This window comes from Heterodontus francisci, chromosome 5, assembly GCF_036365525.1.
Source record: "Heterodontus francisci isolate sHetFra1 chromosome 5, sHetFra1.hap1, whole genome shotgun sequence".
Classification (NCBI taxonomy): domain Eukaryota; kingdom Metazoa; phylum Chordata; class Chondrichthyes; order Heterodontiformes; family Heterodontidae; genus Heterodontus; species Heterodontus francisci.
In genome coordinates this window covers 39,422,765-39,443,235 of record NC_090375.1, presented here as the reverse complement: position 1 = coordinate 39,443,235, position 20,471 = coordinate 39,422,765, and the positions used below count along the sequence as shown (strand labels likewise).

At 42.1% G+C, this 20,471-nt stretch overlaps 1 protein-coding gene and 1 long non-coding RNA gene across 12 annotated transcripts in view; one reads left to right on the top strand and one right to left on the bottom strand.

Annotated features, from left to right (window-relative positions):
* The window catches only part of adgrb1a (adhesion G protein-coupled receptor B1a), a 684,782-nt gene that overhangs the window by 6,455 nt on the left and 657,856 nt on the right, over positions 1–20,471 (bottom strand). For 10 of the 11 annotated variants that reach the window (XM_068031354.1, XM_068031357.1, XM_068031359.1 and 7 more), the window contains 3 exons: positions 19,515–19,586; positions 10,510–10,545; positions 10,308–10,412 (listed from right to left, as the gene is read on the bottom strand). In XM_068031354.1, coding sequence (XP_067887455.1) covers positions 10,308–10,412; positions 10,510–10,545; positions 19,515–19,586 — 213 coding nt within the window. The remainder of the gene's footprint in view (positions 1–10,307; positions 10,413–10,509; positions 10,546–19,514; positions 19,587–20,471) is intronic. The other variant, XM_068031358.1, reaches the window with a different exon arrangement.
* LOC137369815 (uncharacterized) overlaps positions 1–20,471 on the top strand; it is a 148,971-nt gene that overhangs the window by 94,869 nt on the left and 33,631 nt on the right. The gene's annotated exons all lie outside the window — the stretch shown is intronic.

The following is a 20,471-nucleotide window of genomic DNA, read 5'->3' as shown; positions in this document are numbered from 1 at the left end:
AGGCCAGAAGGTGGGAGGAGAACTCGTCTTGGCCCTCCATTGGACCCCCGTTGCAATTCCACAGAGGGCAGGCATTTAACTGCCTGCCATCAGGGATGGCTTCCCTTTATGGGATGAGCACCCACCTCCAGGAGCTGCCGGTCAATTGGAAGGCCGACAGCTCTGCAGTACTGGCAGTGGCCACTGCTTCCAGGAGGCCCTGCAGTACCAAGAATGTCAGAGACCCTGGGAGAGGTGAATGGGGTTTGGATCGCTGGGGCCATTTAGGCAGGCCCTGGCGACAGTTTTAGGGAGGGGTGGGGGGGTGGAGTTGGTGATCCCTCCCGACCACGCTCGGAGGCTGCCAGGTTTTACTCGCGGAGGTCGACCCCTCCGCCTTCAATTAAATTGAGATGGAGGCAGGCCCTTAAGTGGATGAATTGGAAGGCCTTGGGCACTCCACCTCTTGCTTTCCGATGCAATTTATGGGCCCCCCCCACCTCCGTTCCTATCCCTCAGGCGCCCATAAAATTCAGCCCATAGAATCACAGAATGGCTACAGAAAAAAGGAGGCCATTCAGCCCATCGTGTCCATGCTAGCTCTGTGCAAGAGCAACTCAGCTAGTCCCAGTCCCCCAACCTATTCCTCATGGCACTGCAATTTTTTTTCCTAAGGTGCTTATCCAATTCCCTTTTGAAAGCCACGATTGAATCTGCCTCCACAACTCTCTCAGGCAGCGGATTCCAGATCCCAAACTCTTGCTGCATTGAAACGCTCTTCCTCATGTCGCTAACGGTTCTTCGGTATCTCAACCTATCCATTTTGGCCCCTCATGATTTTGGACAGCTCTGTCAAATCTCCTCTTAAACTTCTCTTCTCAAAAGAAAACAACCACAGCTTAAGAACATAAGAAATAGGAGCAGGATCAGACCATAGGGCCCCTCGAGCCTGCTCCGCCTTTCGATACGATCATGGCTGATCCTCAGTCTCAACTTCACTTTCCCGCCTGTTCCCATATTCCTTGATTCCCTGACAGACCAAAAATCTGTCTATCTCAGCCTTAAATATATTCAACAATGGAGCATCCACAACCCTCAAGGGTAGAGAATTCCAAAGATTCACAACCCTCTGGGGAAAGGAATCTCTTCTCATTTCAGTACTAAATGATCAGCTCCTTATCCTGAGACTGCACTCCAGTGTTCTAGATTCCCCAGCCAGGGGAAACAACCTCTCAGTGTCTTCCCTATCTTGTTTCCCACTCACTTAACCTGCCTACGCATCTCTTTGCAGCCTCTTTGTGGCATCCTCACAGCTTACATTCCCACCTAGCTTTGTATCATCAGCAAACATGGATATATTACTCTCGGTTTCTTCATCTAATTCACTAGTACAGATTGCAAATAGCTGAGATCCCAGCACAGATCCTTGCGGCACTCCACTAGTCACAGTCTGCCAACTTGAAAATGCCTTGTCCCTACTCTCTGCTTCCTGTATGTTAACCAATCCTCTATCCATGCTAAAATAATACCCCCAACTCCATGAGCCTTTATCTTGTGTATTATTAACCTGTTATGTGGCAGCTTATCGAATGCCTTTTGGAAATCCAAGTACACTGCATCTACAGATTTCCCTTTGTCTACCCTACTAGTTACATCCTCAAAAAACTCTAATAAATTTGTCAAACACAATTTCCCTTTCGTAAAACCATGTTGACTTTGACTTATTATACTATGATTTTCTAAGTGCATTGTTAAGACTTCCTTAATAATGGATTCCAGCATTTTCCCAACAACTGATGTCAAGCTAACTAGTCTATAGCTTCCTGTTTTCTTTCTCCCGCCTTTCTTGAATAACGATGTTACATTTGTTAACTTCCAATCTGCTGGGACTGTTCTAGAATTTTGGAAAATCATAGCCAGTGCATCCACTATCTCTGCAGCTTCCTCTTTTAGAACACTAGGATGTAAGCCATCAAGTCGTGGGGATTTGTCAGATTTTAATCCCTTACATCTCTCCAATACATTTTCTCTGCTGATGTTGATTACCTTAAGTTCCTCAGTCTTATTAGCCCCTTGCTTACTCCCTATTTCTGGAATGTCATTTTTGTCTTCTACTCCGAAGACAGACACAAAATATTTGCTCGATGTCTAAACCATTTCCTCAATCCCCATGATAATTTCTCCAGTCTTTGCCTCCAAAGGACCAAAACTTACTTCAGCTACTCTCCTTTTTATATACTTGTAAAAGATCTTATAATGTTTTTTTATATTCCTGGCTAGTTTACTCTCATTTTATTTTTTCCCTTTTTATGAACTTCTTGGTGTCTTTTTGCTGGTTTCTAAAACACTCAGGCTTACTATTATTCTTTGCCACATTATCAGCCTCTTCTTTTAATCGAATACTAACTATCCTTTACCTCCTCACAGGATGGATCTTTCTTGCTGAGTTTTTGTTTTTTAATGGAATGTATTTTTGTTGAACATTTTGAATTATTTCTTGAAATGTTTCCCACTGTTTATTTACCACCATACCTTTTAGTCTATTTCCCCAATCAACCTTCGCCAGGTCTCCCCCCCATACCTGTGAAATTGGCTTTATTTAGGTTTAAGATTCTTGTTTGGGATGGAGTAAGTTGGTTTCAAACTTAATATGGAATTCAATTACATTGTGATCACTTTTTCTCGGCTGATCTTTTACTCTGAGATGACTAATTAACCCTGTCGCTCATTGCACAATACTAGATCTAAAACAGCTTTATCCCTAGCTGGTTCCACAACATATTGTTTCAGGAAACTGTCACAATAGCAGTCGACAAAGTCATCTTCCAGTCCACCTTTGACAATTTGATTGATCCAGTCTTTATGAAGATTGAAGTCCCCCAGAATTATTACATTTATTACAACTGTTACAAGTTCCAATTATTTCTTGCTTAATGCTCCATCCAATGGTATAACTACTGTTAGGAGGTCCATAAACTACTCCCACCAGCGATTTCTGACCCTTGTTACTCCTAATCTCCACCCATACTGATTCTACTTCCTCATCTTCTGAGCCAAGACCCTCTCTCACTATTTTCCTTATGTCATCCTTTACAATCAGGTTTACTCCGTTTACCATTCTGGCTTTTCAAAATGTTGTGTATCCTGGAATACTTATTTCCCAACCTTGTTGACCTTTTAACCATACGGCAAACGTGTGAAGCGGAATGCAGACTGGTTTCAATCTCATTTTGAAGAGCTGGAACCTGTCAAAGCCGCTCAGCGCATTGCACTGCTGAACTATAAAAAAGCCCCCCAAAGAGTTAACATCCGTAGCACTTAAAACAGCCAGATGTGCTGCACAAAACAGCCAGGCGCTGTGCAAATGACTACTGGCAACACCTATGCAGTCATATCCAGCTGGCCTCAGACACCGGAAACATCAGAGGAATGTATGATGGCATGAAGAGAGCTTTTGGGCCAACCATCAAGAAGATCGCACCCCCCCTCAAATCTAAATCAGGGGACACAATCACCGACCAACGCAAGAAAATGGACTGCTGGGTTGAGCACTACCTAGAACTGTAATCCAGGGAGAATGTTGTCACTGGAGACCGCCCTCAATGCAGCCCAGCCTCTGCCAGTCATGGATGAACTGGACGTACAGCCAACAAAATCGGAACTCAGGGATGCCATTGATTCTCTAGCCAGCGGAAAAGCCCCTGGGAAGGACGGCATTACCCCTGAAATAATCAAGAGTGCTAAGCCTGCTATACTCTCAGCACTCTACGAACTGCTTTGCCCGTGCTGGGACGAGGGAGCAGTACCACAGGACATGCGCGATGCCAATATCATCACCCTCTATAAAAACAAAGGTGACCGCGGTGACTGCAACAACGACCGTGGAATCTCCCTGCTCAGCATAGTGGGGAAAGTCTTCGCTTGAATTGCTTTAAACAGGCTCCAGAAGCTGGCTGAGCGTGTCTACCCTGAGGCACAGTGTGGCTTTCGTGCAGAGAGATTGACCATTGACATGCTGCTCTCCCTTCGTCAGCTACAGGAGAAATGCCGCGAACAACAGATGCCCCTCTACATTGCTTTCATTGATCTCACCAAAGCCTTTGACCTCGTCAGCAGACGTGGTCTCTTCAGACTACTAGAAAAGATCGGATGTCCACCAAAGCTACTAAGTACCATCACCTCATTTCATGACAATATGAAAGGCACAATTCAGTATAGCAGCGCCTCATCAGACCCCTTTCCTATCCTGAGTGGCGTGAAACAGGGCTGTGTTCTCGCACCCACACTGTTTGGGATTTTCTTCTCCCTGCTGCTCTCACACGCGTTCAAGTCTTCAGAAGAAGGAATTTTCCTCCACACAAGATCAGGTGGCAGGTTGGTCAACCTTGCCCGTCTAAGAGTGAAGACCAAAGTACGGAAAGTCCTCATCAGGGAACTCCTCTTTGCTGACGATGCTGCACTAACATCTCACACTGACGAGTGTCTGCAGAGTCTCATCAACAGGTTTGCGGCTGCCCGCAATGAATTTGGCCTAACCATCAGCCTCAAGAAAACGAACATCATGGGACAGGACTTCAGAAATGCTCCATCCATCAATATCAGCGACCACGCTCTGGAAGTGGTTCAAGAGTTTACCTACCTAGGCTCAACTATCACCAGTAACCTGTCTCTCGATGCAGAAATCAACAAGCGCATGGGAAAGGCTTCCACTGCTATGTCCAGACTGGCCAAGCGTGTGTGGGAAAATGGCGCACTGACACGGAACACAAAAGTCCGAGTGTATCAAGCCTGTGTCCTCAGTACCTTGCTCTACGGCAGCGAGGCCTGGACAACGTATGTCAGCCAAGAGCGACGTCTCAATTCATTCCATCTTCTCTGCCTCCGGAGAATCCTTGGCATCAGGTTGCAGGACCGCATGTCCAATGCAGTAGTCTTATACACACTACTGAGTCAGCTGCGCTTGAGATGGCTTGGCCATGTGAGCCGCATGTAAGATGGCAGGATCCCCAAGGACACATTGTACAGCGAGCTCACCACTGGTATCAGACCTACCGGCCGTCCATGTCTCCGCTTTAAAGACGTCTGCAAACGCGACATGAAGTCCTGTGACATTGATCACAAGTCGTGGGAGTCAGTTGTCAGCGATCGCCAGAGCTGGCGGGCAGCCATAAAGGCGGGGCTAAAGTGTGGCGAGTCGAAGAGACTTAGCAGTTGGCAGGAAAAAAGACTGAAGCGCATGGGGAGAGCCAACTGTGTAACAGCCCTGACAACCAATTTTTTTCTGCAGCACCTGTGGAAGAGTCTGTCACTCTAGTATTGGCCTTTATAGCCACTCCAGGCGCTGCTCCACAAACCACTGACCACCTCCAGGCGCTTACCCATTGTCTCCCGAGACAAGGAGGCCAATGAAGAAGAAGGTGACCTTGTAACCATAGGCAGGATTTATGCAGCCGGCAGGGGGCCTGACGCCAGGCCCAAAAGGTGAGGAGAACCCAGCCTTGGTGCTTTGGAGACCCCTGGCTGCATCTTGTGGCACGCGAGCAATTAATTGTCTGGGCCAGGGTCCCTGTCCCTTTAAGGACAGGGGTCCCATCTCCAAGAGCTGCCGGCCAATCAGTGGGCTGGCAGCTCAGCAATCCCAGCAGCATCACCAGGAGCGTAGGCCACTGCTGGAACTGCAGTCGTCGTCAACTGAAGAAGAGCAGCCATGGAGCCTGGATTGCTGGTAAGTGGGGGCGGGCTCACTGGGGCCACTCAGGCAGGCCCTGGCGAGGGGTAGGGAGGTTGGTTACTGAGGGTAGGAGGGTGGGTGATGAAACAGGGGTGAACTTTGCCATCAGGGGGCCTCCTCCATGCACTACAGATTGCCCACATAGGAGGGCCTGCCCCCACAAAGGCTGCCTTGAGTTACTGGGCAGCCTCCTCATGCGGGAATGGGAAGAGGCTGTTAAATGGCCATTGATTGGCCACTTAAGGGCCTCAATTGGTCTCTGGGTGGGAAGGTCGTCCTCGGCCTTCCCTGGACTAAATTGGAAGGCTTCGGGAAGGCAACAGGCACTTCACACCCCCAGCCTTCTCATGCAATTTTATGGGCCCTCCCACTTCTGTTCTGTCCCTATTCAGTAAATGTCTCTGTCATGGCGATTAGATCTAAACCACTTATCTCTATTGTGCCACTAGTTCATCCACCTTACTGCGAATGCTTCGCGCATTCAGATAACGAGCTTTTATTTATTTTTTTAATACTATAATTTTCATGGCGCTTATTCTTTGATACACTATTACTGTTAAATTCTCTGTCCCTTCCTGCCTCACTCTGCTTGTCTTTACCAAAATCAGTACACTGTTCTGTTGTCTCAATTTCTCTCTTTAGATTTCTAAATCTCCCTTCACTTGAAGTCTCCTCCAACTCTTTTAGTTTAAAGCCCTATTCATAGCCCTAGTTAAACAATTCTCCAATCTATGTACATAATTTAAGTCCCTCATCCCTGGAACAATTAAATCTTTTCTGCACCCTCTCTAAAGCCTACATCTACTTCCAAAAGTACGGTGCCCAGAATTAAACCGTTGAGGCCAAACCAGTATTTCCTAAAGGTTCGTTACATCTTCCTTGCCTTTGTACTCTATGTGTCTATGTATAAAGCCCAGGAACTCGTATGCCTGTTTGACCACTTTCTCAACCTGCTCTGTCACCTTCACATATACCCCCAGGTCTCTCTGCTCCTGTACCCCCTTTAGAATTGTACCATCTTTTTTTACACAGAGGGTGGTGAGTGCCTGGAACTTGCTGCCAGGGGAGGTGGTAGAAGCAGATACGATAGCGACGTTTCAGAGACATCTTGACAAATACATGAATAGGAAGGGAATAGAGGGATATGGGCCCCGGAAGTGCAGAAGGTGTTAGTTCAGGCAGGCATCAAGATCGGCGCAGGCTTGGAGGGCCGAATGGCCTGTTCCTGTGCTGTACTGTTCTTTGTTCTCCTTCTTGCTCCAAAAGGTATGACTTCACACTTCTCTGCATTAAATTTCATCTGTCACGTGTCTGCTTATTGCAGCAGCCTGTTTCTATCCTCTTGAAGTCCATCACTATCCTCTTCACGATTCACAATAATTCCAAGTTCTGTATCATCTGCAAATTTTGAAATTCTGCCCTCTACACTTAAATCTAGCCCAATAATATCACTGCTAAAGGGCATTTTCTCCTGTCAACTCCTGTTAAGTAGCTGTGGTTTCCTAGCAAACTGTGTTATGAACGCTGGACTTGGTAACATGATTATGTTTTGAAAACTGTTATTTTTAAAAGTTTAAGAAGGAGTCAGAGAAGTCAGGTGACCTCACATCAACTCTTCTAAAAGACAAGACAAAAATCTTGGTGAGCAGGACAACAGTGAGCACAGATCAAAGACTTTTTTTGAAAAACAGACTGCAGGGCTATAACACTGGAAGAACAACGGGTTTCACCCTCCCAGACTTTCGGATCGTAAACAGTCAGTGATTCTGACGATGCAAAAGTGCATGGCAGCTGGAAACAATGTAAAGCCTGGAAGGTACTGCTGAAGCCAGACTCGTGGACTTTGCATTTTGGAAAAGGACAATGAGCTATTGCCTTGTGGTTCCAGATAAATTTAACAGATTTTCTGAAGGCAGACAGGCTGTAAGATAGGAAGACAACCAGCAGTGGCAGCCTCAAGGGAGAAAGAGCTCTCAGAGAAGGCTGATACAGAAAAAAGCTGCAAAGACGTGAACCTGTTTTGAAAGTTGAAGTTTGCAGAGAAGGAAACGACCAACAGGATCACCAGGGATCACCTTATTCACAGGCGTCCAGGTCACAAGTGCTCAGAGAAGTGAACAAAGTGGACATTGACTTTTAGAAAAGTCCGGGAGATCCAACCCATTGCAACGAGGAGGAATTTGGAACTTTTAACTGCAAAGATTTCACCATCAAAGAGGACTGTGGAGCATATAAGCGTGATGTGACTTTTTCAAGTGTTTTAATAAGTAAAGAAAATACTTTTCTTTATAATTTGGGGTTTCAACTACTTACTAAGTACTATTTAGTTAATGACGATTTATTTTAGTTTAGTTGTGATCATAAAAGTCTTAAAATGTGAAGCCCTGTGTAATTTTTGAAATTGGTTTGAGGGTCCATATCTCGTATTTTTAATGTTAAAATTAATACTAAAATCTCACTGTGATGCAGATGAAAAATATTTTAATAAAGGGTTTCCTTTGTAATATATCTTTGAACATTTTAGAAGAGACAAGCAGTACTTAGCTGTTTCAAATACAGAGCATTGGAAAGTATTCAGTTTAAATATTACCCTATTTGTAGAAGGACTTCTAAGATACTAAAAAAAAGCTAGGTAACACATCAGCCAAATAAGCACACACTACAGCATTAGATTCTGAAACACCAGATATATGTTTGATACCAGTTGCAGTGATATTTAAACTGAAGCCTCCAAAAGGAGCAAATTTTCTAGAATTGACCACAGGCCTATATGGTAGGTGTTGACAAGTCAGGGCCATGATTCACAGAATTTCAAGTAGGATTTAAGACGCTGAAGTCGCTGACTGGATCACTGGGTTAGAGGCGGGGTCAGGGTGAGTGGTGTGGAATTAGTGCTATTTGCTTTTTAAAAAAAATCGAGGTTGCAAGGATGGGATATATTACAAAGGAAACCCTTTATTAAAATATTTTTCATCTGCACCACAGTTTACACACATGCTCTTCACAAATTCTTTGTGCATTCTCTATTCTCTACCTGTTCAAACATGCCTTTCTCAGCCAGTCCAGACATACAACCTTTTTGTTCACTGTTTTCACATTGATCCACAGTTTCTGTTTGAATACCACCTTACCTATACCTCACACATTGTTTTTGCTCATGTTTGTATGGCCACTTTACACCTTACCATAATTTTATAGCAGGCACACCTTTCTGCCCTGACTTATACCTAATCTTCTCTCCAGGTTGGCATCTGTACACGAGCAGTGTACATTTCAATTAAAACATACTTGCATCTATATAGAGACTTTTACATCCTCAGGATGCCCCAAAGTGCTTCACAGCTAATGAAGTACCTTTGAACTACTGTCACTGTTGTAATCTAGTTAAATGTGGCAGCCATTTTGAACACAGGAAAGCCCCAAAAGCAGAAGACATAAATAACTAGATGCTGCCACTGGTTGAGAAATAAATGATGGATCAAGACACTGGGAGAACGTCCCTGATCTTCTTCAGATAGTATAATGGTATATTTCACATCCACCTGAGCAAGCTGCTAGATTAATATGCCATCAGAGGGAATCTCAAAAAGTGTAGCACTCCCTAAATACAGCACTGAAATGTCATCTTAGATTGTGTCTCTGCAGTGGCTCTTGAACGCGTGACCTTCAGATTCAAAAGTATAAATACTACCACTGAGCCAAGGCTGACATGACCAATTTCACACAGAGAACATGCTCAACAGGGAATTAATTGGTTGCTTTTTGCATCAGCTCATAAATGCCAACAAAAATATAATTATATTATATTTAAAGGAACTGCACAGCTAGGGATAGCTATGATCGAAGCACAGTCTCAGCCAAGACATTGATGTCAACAAGTTTCGCCTTCTCTCTAGTCAAAGCAATCTGATCCTCTCAACAATTGCTTGGTTGCTCAAACATTTCTTCATTAACAATCCATTTAACACCATCGCTGTGTGACACTTGCTGGTGTCAACTGCTCTCCATCTAGCCACTATGTAGATATTATACTGTGGGTTAATCAATCACAATTGAGCTCCTTTTACTGTCCATCATTCTCGAGATTCCAATTAAGTTGACTTAATTTACAATTGAAATATAAAGCCAGGTGATTTAAATTCGAATAAATACACTGGACGTGACTTTGGCAGCTTCTGAACCTTTTAAAAGTGGGTTTCAGCGATCAGGGAAAGTAAAAGGTGCAAAAGTATTTCAAATTAGTTCTGGTATCCGATGACATTTTTGTTGTTGAAGTGTTTTCCTAAGCAAGTTGCACTTAATTCAAGAGTTCCTTTGAACTAGCCAAACCTCCCTTGCAGTATAGCTTTGGACTAGTTCACTGGAGAATAGCTGAGGGATCCTCATTCCAACTCTCGTTGACGCAGCTTGTTACAACATTACTGAGACTGGTCAAAAGCAAGACTTTGGTTTGGATTGTGCCTCGAAAAAAGTTAGAGCAACAATGAATTACAGGAGCAGTGTAAAAATAGTGGTGGACTTCACTAGGACTCTTTGCCTGGTGGTTCCCCCCCAAAATGTAACTGAGCCCTCCTGGATGAGAAATATCCATTCTTACTTTGCTGTCGACTGTGGGAGATTCTCTATCTTTCTCAGCATGCTGAAGTTTCCTGTTTAGATCCTGAAACATGTCCTGATGCCGTTTTCTTGTGTGCATTATTTTCTAGAGATAGAAAACAAGACATCAGTAAAAATGCAGCTAAGATGCATTGGGTACAGTCAGCATTTAATTCGTGAACCTGGGAAAGTGAAGGGCTCACCTCGAAATCTAATTCAGCATACCTAGATTTTCTTCTCTAGAAATCAAAAAACAAGAGAATTAGCAGCATCCATTCAAAACTGAATATCAGATCATGACACAGATGTCACAACCAAGATTTAGTTTAATTTTATTTTAAAGAACAATACAGAACTTCATCATAATCATTAATGTGCCTCAGGTACTCTTCATCAGTTTAAACTTACATTGTGAGGAGCCAGGGAAGTTCTGGACAGTGGGTTAGATGTTCGTCTTTAACTTCTGGAACCCACATAGCATCTAGTCCAGGCTGATGAAATTAAAGTCTATTCTGTCTGCTGGTTGTTAAGGTATTATACTAAATCAGTTTAGACAGTCTCAACTCAGTTCCTTAAGGGTATAAGCCACAGCACACAATTGCCCTAATTTGACAATCTCTTTCAGAACTGCTACAGGATAGCTGATGTAGGAAATTAAATAATGTCACAATGCTGCAACAAAAGGCACTTTAACGAGGTTAGAACTGAGATACTTTTGTTGGCACAGAACTTAAGTCTGCATCTAACTGTGTTATACCTGACCTGGAATGTTTCATGCTGACAGTGAATGCCTGAAATGGAAAGTGTTGAATTAACTTTCTTGACGAATACAGAAAACAAAAAGGTTCAAATGTAAAGGTTATTGACGTAGCACTTCTTAAAATGAGAAAACATGACAAACACTGTTCATTTGTTCACAGTCACATAACAAAGACATAAATCATTCTGAAATCATGTCACTCTGAGTATAATGGCATTCCCAAACAAAAAGTTTTGCCAAACACTTAACTCATGAATACAGTGTTCTGAAATCACTTTGGGTCAAAGAACATTGATAGATGCGAAAGGACTGCATTATGCAAACCAGATCAGGGTTTGGACTGGGGAGGAAAGAGGACAGCAGCTAGCATGGCTCCAAAATGGCACTGAGGATGATGAAACAGGAATGCTCAACACTTGTTATTTACCATGGCTTAATTTTGGATGAAGCGACTGAAATATATCTCAGAAATACTTTTGCAAATGTTCATTTCTTACAGTTTGGCAGAATCAGACTTAACAGAATTGAATTCTGCTTGGTGACTGACTAGCAGAAATGTATTTTACTAGATCTAAGGGGCAACTCTAGTTAGATCAAGATTTCTTAAGTGCTTGTTTGATACTCAATGACCAAAGTTACACCTGCAGTTATAATAATCTTTGAATGCAAAAAAATGAATACTCAAACTATGAGGAAGATTTTATTTGCACTGTTCCCAGCATGCTTAGCAAGTTGACAATATGAAACAGCTGGACGATACTGTGACTAATTCCAGTACAGAGCAGAGGAGTGCTGAAACTTGCGGGACTTATTCTTCACTCTACATCACACAATTAAAAATAGCATCCAGTCCATGCTTCAAAGATTTGTGTAAAATAATTGGTAATCGTGCCCATCATTTCCACAATTTCTTGTTTTAACCTTTCCTATCAGGTTACTGTTTCAGATGATATCCTATGTGACTGTGAACATGGTACACTATCTCTCCTCATCTTTCTCGACCTTATTGCAGCCTCTGACGTTGTTGACCATACTATCTTCAACCAATGTCTATCATTCATTGTCCAGCTGAGTGGGACTGCTGTCACCTAATCCAGTTTACCTATGTGAACATATTCAGAGAATCACCTCGAGTCTCAAACCCACACTGTTACCTTTGGGGTACTCAAGGATCCATCCTTAGCCTCCTGTCATTTCTCATCTCAACATCATCCGAAGACATGATAAGTTCCATGTGAACGTTGATGACACACATCTTAACCTCACCACTATCACCCCCAACCCCTCCACCGCCACTGTGCTGTTAAGGCTGCTAATTCAACTGACATCCAGTCCTGGATGAGCTGCCATTTCCTGAAGTTAAATAGCGGGAAGACCGAAGCCATTGACCTCAGCCCCCACCACAAGGTCTGATTCCATTCGCTTTCCTATCCACTGTCTAAGGGTGAGCAAGGCTGTTTGAAAATGGCACATCCTATTTGATCCTGAGTTGAATTGCTGAAGCCTCCATAAACTCCATAAGCTCAACCAAAACTGTGCAGGTCATTTTGTAGCCCACACCAAGTTCCACTCATTCATCAAACCTGGCCTATGTTGGCTCCCAGTCCACCAATGCTTCAATTTTAAATTCTCATCCACGTGTTCAAATCTCTCCATGACTTCACCCACCACCCTCTCTGTTACCTCCTCCAGCCCTACAACCCTCCTAGAACTCTGGACTCTTATGCACCTCCACTCCCTTATGCACCTCCACTGGTGGCCATGCTTTCATTCTGCTAGGCCTGAAGCTCTGGAATTTCTTCCCTAAACTCCTCAATCTCTCTACCTCCTCTCTTTCTTTAAGACACTCCTTAAAACATAATCCCTCGAGCAAGCTTTTATTCATCTGCCCTAATATCTCCTTTTTTTGGCTCAGCGTCACTATTATCTGATTATGCTCCTGGGATGGTTTCCTACACTAATGGTGCTATATATAAATGCAAGTTGTTGTTATAATAGAAGCCAAGCTTAGGTTAACTAGGAAGTTAAACTAATTTCTATTTCAGGGAATGGTCACTGAGAATTCACTCAAACTAAATACGTGGTTTGTCACTTGTACCGTCGTTATTTCCAGCACTGTGCGACACAGCAGATTGCTCAGTATGTGGAAGAATTGTTGCAAATGAAACAAAAACTTTTCATCTGAACGAAGATGAAAAGTTCCATCTGAAATATGAACTTATCTTCTCTTTCAGATATTGACTGATTACCTACTGTGCACATCCACATTTTTTGTTATTTTTCACAAAGGAGGCAGAAGTTGCTTGGCATTAACTGTGAATTCAGTATTTAGTAAGAAAGAAACCATTAACCAAAGAAAGAGTGCGATGACAATGGTAAGTAGATTAGTGGGAGAGTTGTCTGCATCTTTTTAAAACAAATAGCCTAATATTTAAATTAGAATCATGGATAGAGGATGGTCATATGGAAATGTTAAGTGTGCTTAAGTCATTTTTAAAAAATTTATTCATGGGATGTGGGCGTCGCTGGCCAGGCCAGTATTTATTGCCCATCCCTAATTGCCCTAACTGAGTGGCTTGAGAGACCATTTCAGAGGGCATGTAAGAGTCAACCACATTGCTGTGGCTCTGGAGTCAAATGTAGGCCAGACCAGGTAAGGACAGCAGATTTCCTTCCCTAAAGGACATTAGTGAATCAGATGGGTTTTTACAACAATCGACAATGGTTTCATGGCCATCATTAGACTCGCTTTTTAATTCTAGATTTATTAATTGAATTCAATTTCCACCTTCTGCTGTGGTGGGATTTGAACCCATGTCCCAGAGCAATACCCTGGGTCTCTGGGTTACTAGTCCAGTGACAATACCACTACGCCACCGCCTCCCCTGTGTTCTGAGTTGCTCTTTCAGAATAGGTTTGCAGTTTTGCTGGAGGTACCTTATGTGGAGATTTTTATAAACACATTTGCAATGTTGTTGTATGTGATGCCTGAGCAAATTCAATCGACGTGTTTAAGTGCAGCGTTAAAGTTTTGCGACATTTATGCCTTTTCTCCAGGGTTTCCGGCAATCCTTTGCCAAGGTTACGGTGGAAGATTTGGGAATCTCCACAGAAACTTTACCCTCTGAAGTTGAATAAGGGTTCATCCTTAAACTCAAATTTTAAAAAGATATAACACTTGAATTGTACATTGTTGAAAGAAAGTGAGTAAGCAAGGATATTATAGAGGCATATAAGATGCTAACTGGAATAGAAAAGGTTATTTCTAAGCAGTATTTCAAGTTAAACCCCAGGGAATCAAGGTACAAACTACTAAAATGCAAGTTCAGGACTGATATCAGGAAACACTACTCCAAACTAACAGTGATTAATGCCTGAAGCAGACTCTGGATAGGGTAGTTGAAGAAAAATCTCTGGAATCACTCAAAAGGCAGTTGGATGCTGTGGTGAACAGAACTGTAGGTTTCAATCAAAAGTTGAGCTGAACAGTCCCCACTCCTCTGTGCCTTTTTGCTGTGATCTTTGTGATCACTGGGAATAGCAAGAGTGATTTTTTTAAAAAACAAATTTACCAAGACCCATATATATATTTTAATCAATGTATACTGTTAAAACTGTTTAAGGGGGAAGTTAGATAGCGAACAAAGTCCATGTCCAGTCATTTCTGTCCCCGATTCTGTAACACATCTCTAAGTCGGTAAAGCATTTTGTCAGTGAAGGAATTCAAGGAATTAAAGTCTGGAAGTCATACTGCGTGATAACAACAATTTTATATCACATTTCTTTGACCACTATTACAACTGAGGTAGTAACAAACAAACTAGTAATACCTCTGGTAAAATTGCAGAGAGGGGCATTTGGTAGATATACATGAAGCAATCATACAATATAACTTCCAGGTTTAAATGTCTGCGGAGCATTTGGATCGGATGGGACAGATCCTCAAGGCAATAAACAGAGGATACAGGTTTTCAATATTATTGATAGGAGCTCCACAAATCTTTTTTGGAAATGAAAATGGTGGTAAATGTTACATCTTTGTTCAAAAATGATAAAAGGAAATTAGGAAAGTATAGGCCAGTTAGTCTTGACTTGGTTGTGGGATAATTTCTATTCTTCATAATACAGGATTAACAGTTCAAAAGATAATGGTTAATTTGGGACAGTTGACATGGATTTGTAAAGTCCACATTGTGCTTGAATTTTTCACTGAAATCACAGAATACATAGCTAGCTGGAATTAGGTTGATTACAAGGATTTTTCAGAAGGCATTTGATAAGGCGTCACTGAATCAAAACTTAAGCATGTGAAATTCTGACGGGGGAGGGTGAACAGTCAGAGGTCATGGTACACATTGGGACCAACAACATAGGTAGGAAGAGGGATGAGGTCCTGCAACAAGAATTTAGGGAGCTAGGTAGCAGATTAAAAAGCAGGAACTAAAAGGTTGTAATCTCTGGATTACTCCCAGTGTCACGTGCTAGTGAGTATAGGAATAGGAGGATAGAGCAGATGAATGCAAGGCTGAAGAGATGGTCCAGGAGGAGGGCTTTTGTTTCCTGGATCACTGGATCTGTTTCTGGCAAAGGTGGGACCTGTACAAGTTGGACGGGTTGCACCTGAGCCAGAATGGGACTAACATCCTTGCTGGGAGGTTTGCTTAGGGCTGTTGGGGGGGCTTTAAACTAATCTGGCAGGGGAATGGGATACAGAGTGGAGGTACAGTAGGGGATGATGCACAGTCAAATATAGAAGAGAAATTAAGCCAGTCTGGAAGGCAGAGCAAATATAGATCTGTTAAGGCACAAGCGAATAATGCAAGGCTGGATTGCATCTATTTTAACGCAAGAAGTCTTACAAGTAAGGCAGATGAATTGAGGGCGTTGATTAACAAATGGGAATATGATATTATTGCTATCACAGAGACATGGTTGAGGGAAGGGCAGGACTGGCAGCTCAATATTCCAGGATATTAAATCTTCAGGCGTGATGGCAGGGTTGGGGGCGGGGGTCATGGTGGGTGGATGGTGTAAAAGAGGAGGTGGCATTGTACTAATGATCAAGGAGACAATTACATTCGTAAGGAGGGATGATATCTTAGAAGGTTCCTCAAATTAGGCCATATGAGTAGAACTTAGAAACAAAAAGGGGGCAATCACTTGGCTGGGAGTGTACTCTAGGCCTCCAAACAGTCAGGGAGAGATAGATGAGCAGATATGTAGGCAAATCTCAGAGAGGTGTAAAAATTATAGGGTAATAATAGTCAGGGATTTCAACTTCCCCAATATTAACTGGGATAGTCTTAATGCAAAAGGCTTAAAGGGGGCGGAATTCTTAAGGTGCATACAGGAGAGCTTTTTGAGCCAGCACGTAGAAGAGAAGGAGCGGTAATGGACCTAATCCTAGGGAATGAAGCCGGACAAGTGGTAGAGTGTCGGTGGGAAAGCATTTCGGGGACAGTGACCATAACTCTGTAAGATTTAAGGTAGTTATGGAAAAGGACAAAGAGGGACCGGAAATAAAAGTACTGAATTGGGGCAAGGCCGATTTCCATATGATAAAACAGGATCTGGCTAAAGAGGGCTGGCAGCAGCTACTTGTAGGAAAGTCTACTTTAGACTAGTGGGAGTCATTCAAAAAGGAAATTGTGAGAGTTCAGGGCCAACATGTTCTGGTAAAGGTGAAGGGTAGGTCCAACAAGTCCAGGGAACTCTGGATGTCAAGGGATATAGAGGATTGGATAAGGAAATAAAAGGAGGCTAATGGCAGATTCAGAGCGCTGAAAACAGCGGAGGCCCTAGAGGAGTATAGAAAGTGTGTAGGGGGGTACTTTAAAAAGTAATTAGGAGAGCGAAGAGGGGACATGAAAAAACACTGGTGGGCAAGATAAAGGAAAATACCAAGGCGTTTTATAAGTATATTAAGGGCAAGAGGATAACCAGGAAAAGAGTAGGGCCCATTCGGGGCCTAAGTGTCAATCTGTGCGTAGAGCCGGAGGACATAGGTCCGGTTTTAAATGATTACTTTTCATCTGTGTTCACTATGGAGAAGGACGATGTAGGTGTAGAGATCAGGGAGGGGGATTGTGATATACTCAAACAAATTAACATTGAAAGGGAGGAATTTTTAGCAAGCTTAAAAGTGGATAAATCCCCAGGCCCAGATGAGACACATCCCAGGCTGTTACATGAGGCAAGGGAGGAGATAGCAGGGGCTCTGACACAAATTTTCAAATCCTCTCTGACCACAGGAGAGGTACCAGAGGACTGGAGGACAGAGAATGTGATACCATTATTCAAGAATGGTAGTCGTGATAAACCATGTAATTACAGGCCATTGAGTCTATCAGTGGTAGGGAAACTATTGGAAAAAATTCTGAGGGACAGGATTAATCTCCACTTGGAGAGGCAGGGATTAATCAAGGATAGTCAGCATGGCTTTGTCAGGGGGAGATCCTGTCTAATAAACTTGATTGAATTTTTCGAGGAGGTGACTAGATGCTTAGATGAGGGTAAAGCAGTTGATGTAGTCTACATGGACTTCAGTAAGGCTTTTGATAAGGTCCCGCATGGGAGACTAGTTAAGAAGGTAATAGCCCATGGGATCCAGGTAATAGCCCATGGGATCTATTTTCAGCAATACTCAAGTTCCGTACCACCAAATAACTAAATTATAGGAGGATATGGACAGTGTGAATCAATAAGGTGCCAGATGCTTTTCAATGGTATGTACATTGTTGAAAAAACAGTGAAAGAACATTTACCCTAAACATAAGTTTCTTAAAATTGGACATCAGAGTGGAGGAACAAGAGATATATGGGTGCAGAGACATGGGAGGGCAGGTACAGGCTGGGATTCTGAATTTTATACATCGGGGCATTGAATATTAAAATCAAAGGAAGTGATGTTGAATTTGTACAAGGCATTGGTTAAGTTGGAATACCGCGTGAAGTGCTTGAAACTCCATTATAGGAAGCATTAAACAAAAGAGCTGTGAAAAGGTACAGCAGAGATTAAATGAAATTGCACCAGGAATGTCAGGGAATAGGTTATGAAGAAAGGCTCAAAAAGCTTGAGCATTTTTCATTGGAACAGAGAAGGTTAAGGGTGGATTTAATAGTGGCTTTCAAAATTAAGAAAGTTTACAGACATAAATAAAGATTGTTTCGACTGCTTGGCTGATCGGTAACATCGGAGCATCGAATCTAAATGTTCACTAGAAGATTGAAGGGAGAAGTTAAAAGAATTTTTGCACAATGGAGGATTATTTGAACAAGAATGTTATACCATAAGTGGCTATTAAGGCATAAACCATATTATTTAAACTGGAAGTGGATAAGTATTTGAAAAGGAGGAATATAGAAGGATTCAAAGAAAGGCAGGTAAATGGGATAAAAGTAGACTTTTCATTTGAAGAGCCAGCACCATCACAGGCACGATAGGATGAATGGCTTCCTACCAGCTCAATTTCTATCATCTTAGATACGAGAGCTGTACCTGAGGACTACCAGTACGTGATTATTACTAAATTCAAAAAAGGACTGAGACATGAAGCAGGGAATTATTGACAAGTTAGTTTAACATTAATGGTGGGGAAACTGCTCAAGTGCACTTTACAGGACATTAATAATGTCCATCTCAACGACACAAAGGCTGTTATGAGATAAGGAGTAGTCAGCATGGTTTTAGAAGCAATAGGTCATGCCTCATAAATCTACAGAAATTCTTTGAGGAGGTAATTTCATTAAAGGATAAGAGCTGTTCAGTTGATGAAATTCATTTACATTTTTAGAAGGCACCTGATGAAGTCTAACATATGAAGGGTCTTTAAGAAATTAACTATATGTACTGAAAATTGGCTTGGGAATAGAGAGCAAGAGGTAATAAATGGAATGAGCTTATCTGGGGGCAGTGACTAGTCTAATTCCATAGGGTGTGTTCTATGTTCCTTAATGTTCATACTATTCATAAATGAGATGCAGGAACTCTATTGCAATATAAAATTTGATAAGGCACCAAACTGTATAGCTAGGTAATCAGAATGATTTGTAGCCTTCAAAGACATCTGGATACATTAAGCGAATGGGTGAGGGATGACAAATCATTTTTAATTTAGACAAGGATAAGAAAATGTACATAAATATGAAACAACATGTACACAGCGGGGTGTCGGTTGTCACAGGATCTATAAAACTCATGATTAAACAGCACATTTAAGGGTAATTTTCTTCATTCTGCTCCCAGTTTGAAGCTATGCCTGCTGGGATTGCATGGAACTAATCTGGGCACACCTTCCAAAATTTTCTGCCAATCAATTTTAATGGGCGGTAAATCAAGCATGCCCAAATTCCCAATATGAGCTTCCAGCAAAACTAAACTCCACACTAGGAGCACAAGTTCATAAAATCAGCCCTTTAGACTACCACGTACAATTTTTATTATCCTACCTTCAACGGAACACTGACACATTGGAGAGAGTTCAGGGAGGAGCGACTAGGATTATTCTGGGATTTAGGGCTCTAAAGATTATAAAAGACACAAAGAACTTAACTTATTTTCACTGAAGCAAAGATGATTTAGGGACACACAGACAGAACCAGGTTATTCAACTTATTATTTCATTCGCGGAACTAGAGTAAACAAGTACAAAATTAGCAAAAGAGTAGAGATTAGAAGATATTAATTGGGTTAGACAAAATCTAATGACAGAACAAAATCGACAGGGTCACTGAAGGGAATATGCTCAATTGACCCAACAGCCTTTTTGGATTCTATACTTTTATTCTTCTCAGGCCTCAAGTGATGCTGGGGAAACTAACATAAAAAAATTGTTAAAAATCGATAAATGCATTTCTTCTTGTCAACATTTTATCAGAAGTATTAACACTAATTCCTTTATTTATCAGAGCGAAGCGAAAGGGAGAATCAGCATTATGCATCTCCAGCAGAACGCCGACTCTAAACAACATAATTTAAATTCTATTCAAAGAAAACGGTCTATGATAAATCTATGGGTGAAATTTTCCAGAAATCCCATTGTAATGGTGGCACCTCACATGCAGTCGATCGGAGAATCGTGAATGTACTGCTTATGATTTTCCAATTAAGACCTCACCACTGGCAAGACCTTAGAAAACGTTGCCTGTTAATGTGGTTGTTATTTTTTTGAAAAAAGTCAAACAAGTATATATTTCAATCTGTCAGATTTTAACTTTGGATGCTTTCGTTTTAAATATAAATCTGCACAATTCGCATTTGTGTCCTTTTCCCCAATTTCAAAACAAATATTTTTTGATGGTGCTTTAGATAACTTGGTACCTCACTCAAATAGCTATTTGTCATGTGTAAATCCAGAAAGCAAACGTCAGGAAATTCAGTTGTGTTGGTAATGCAGCCAATTCCAA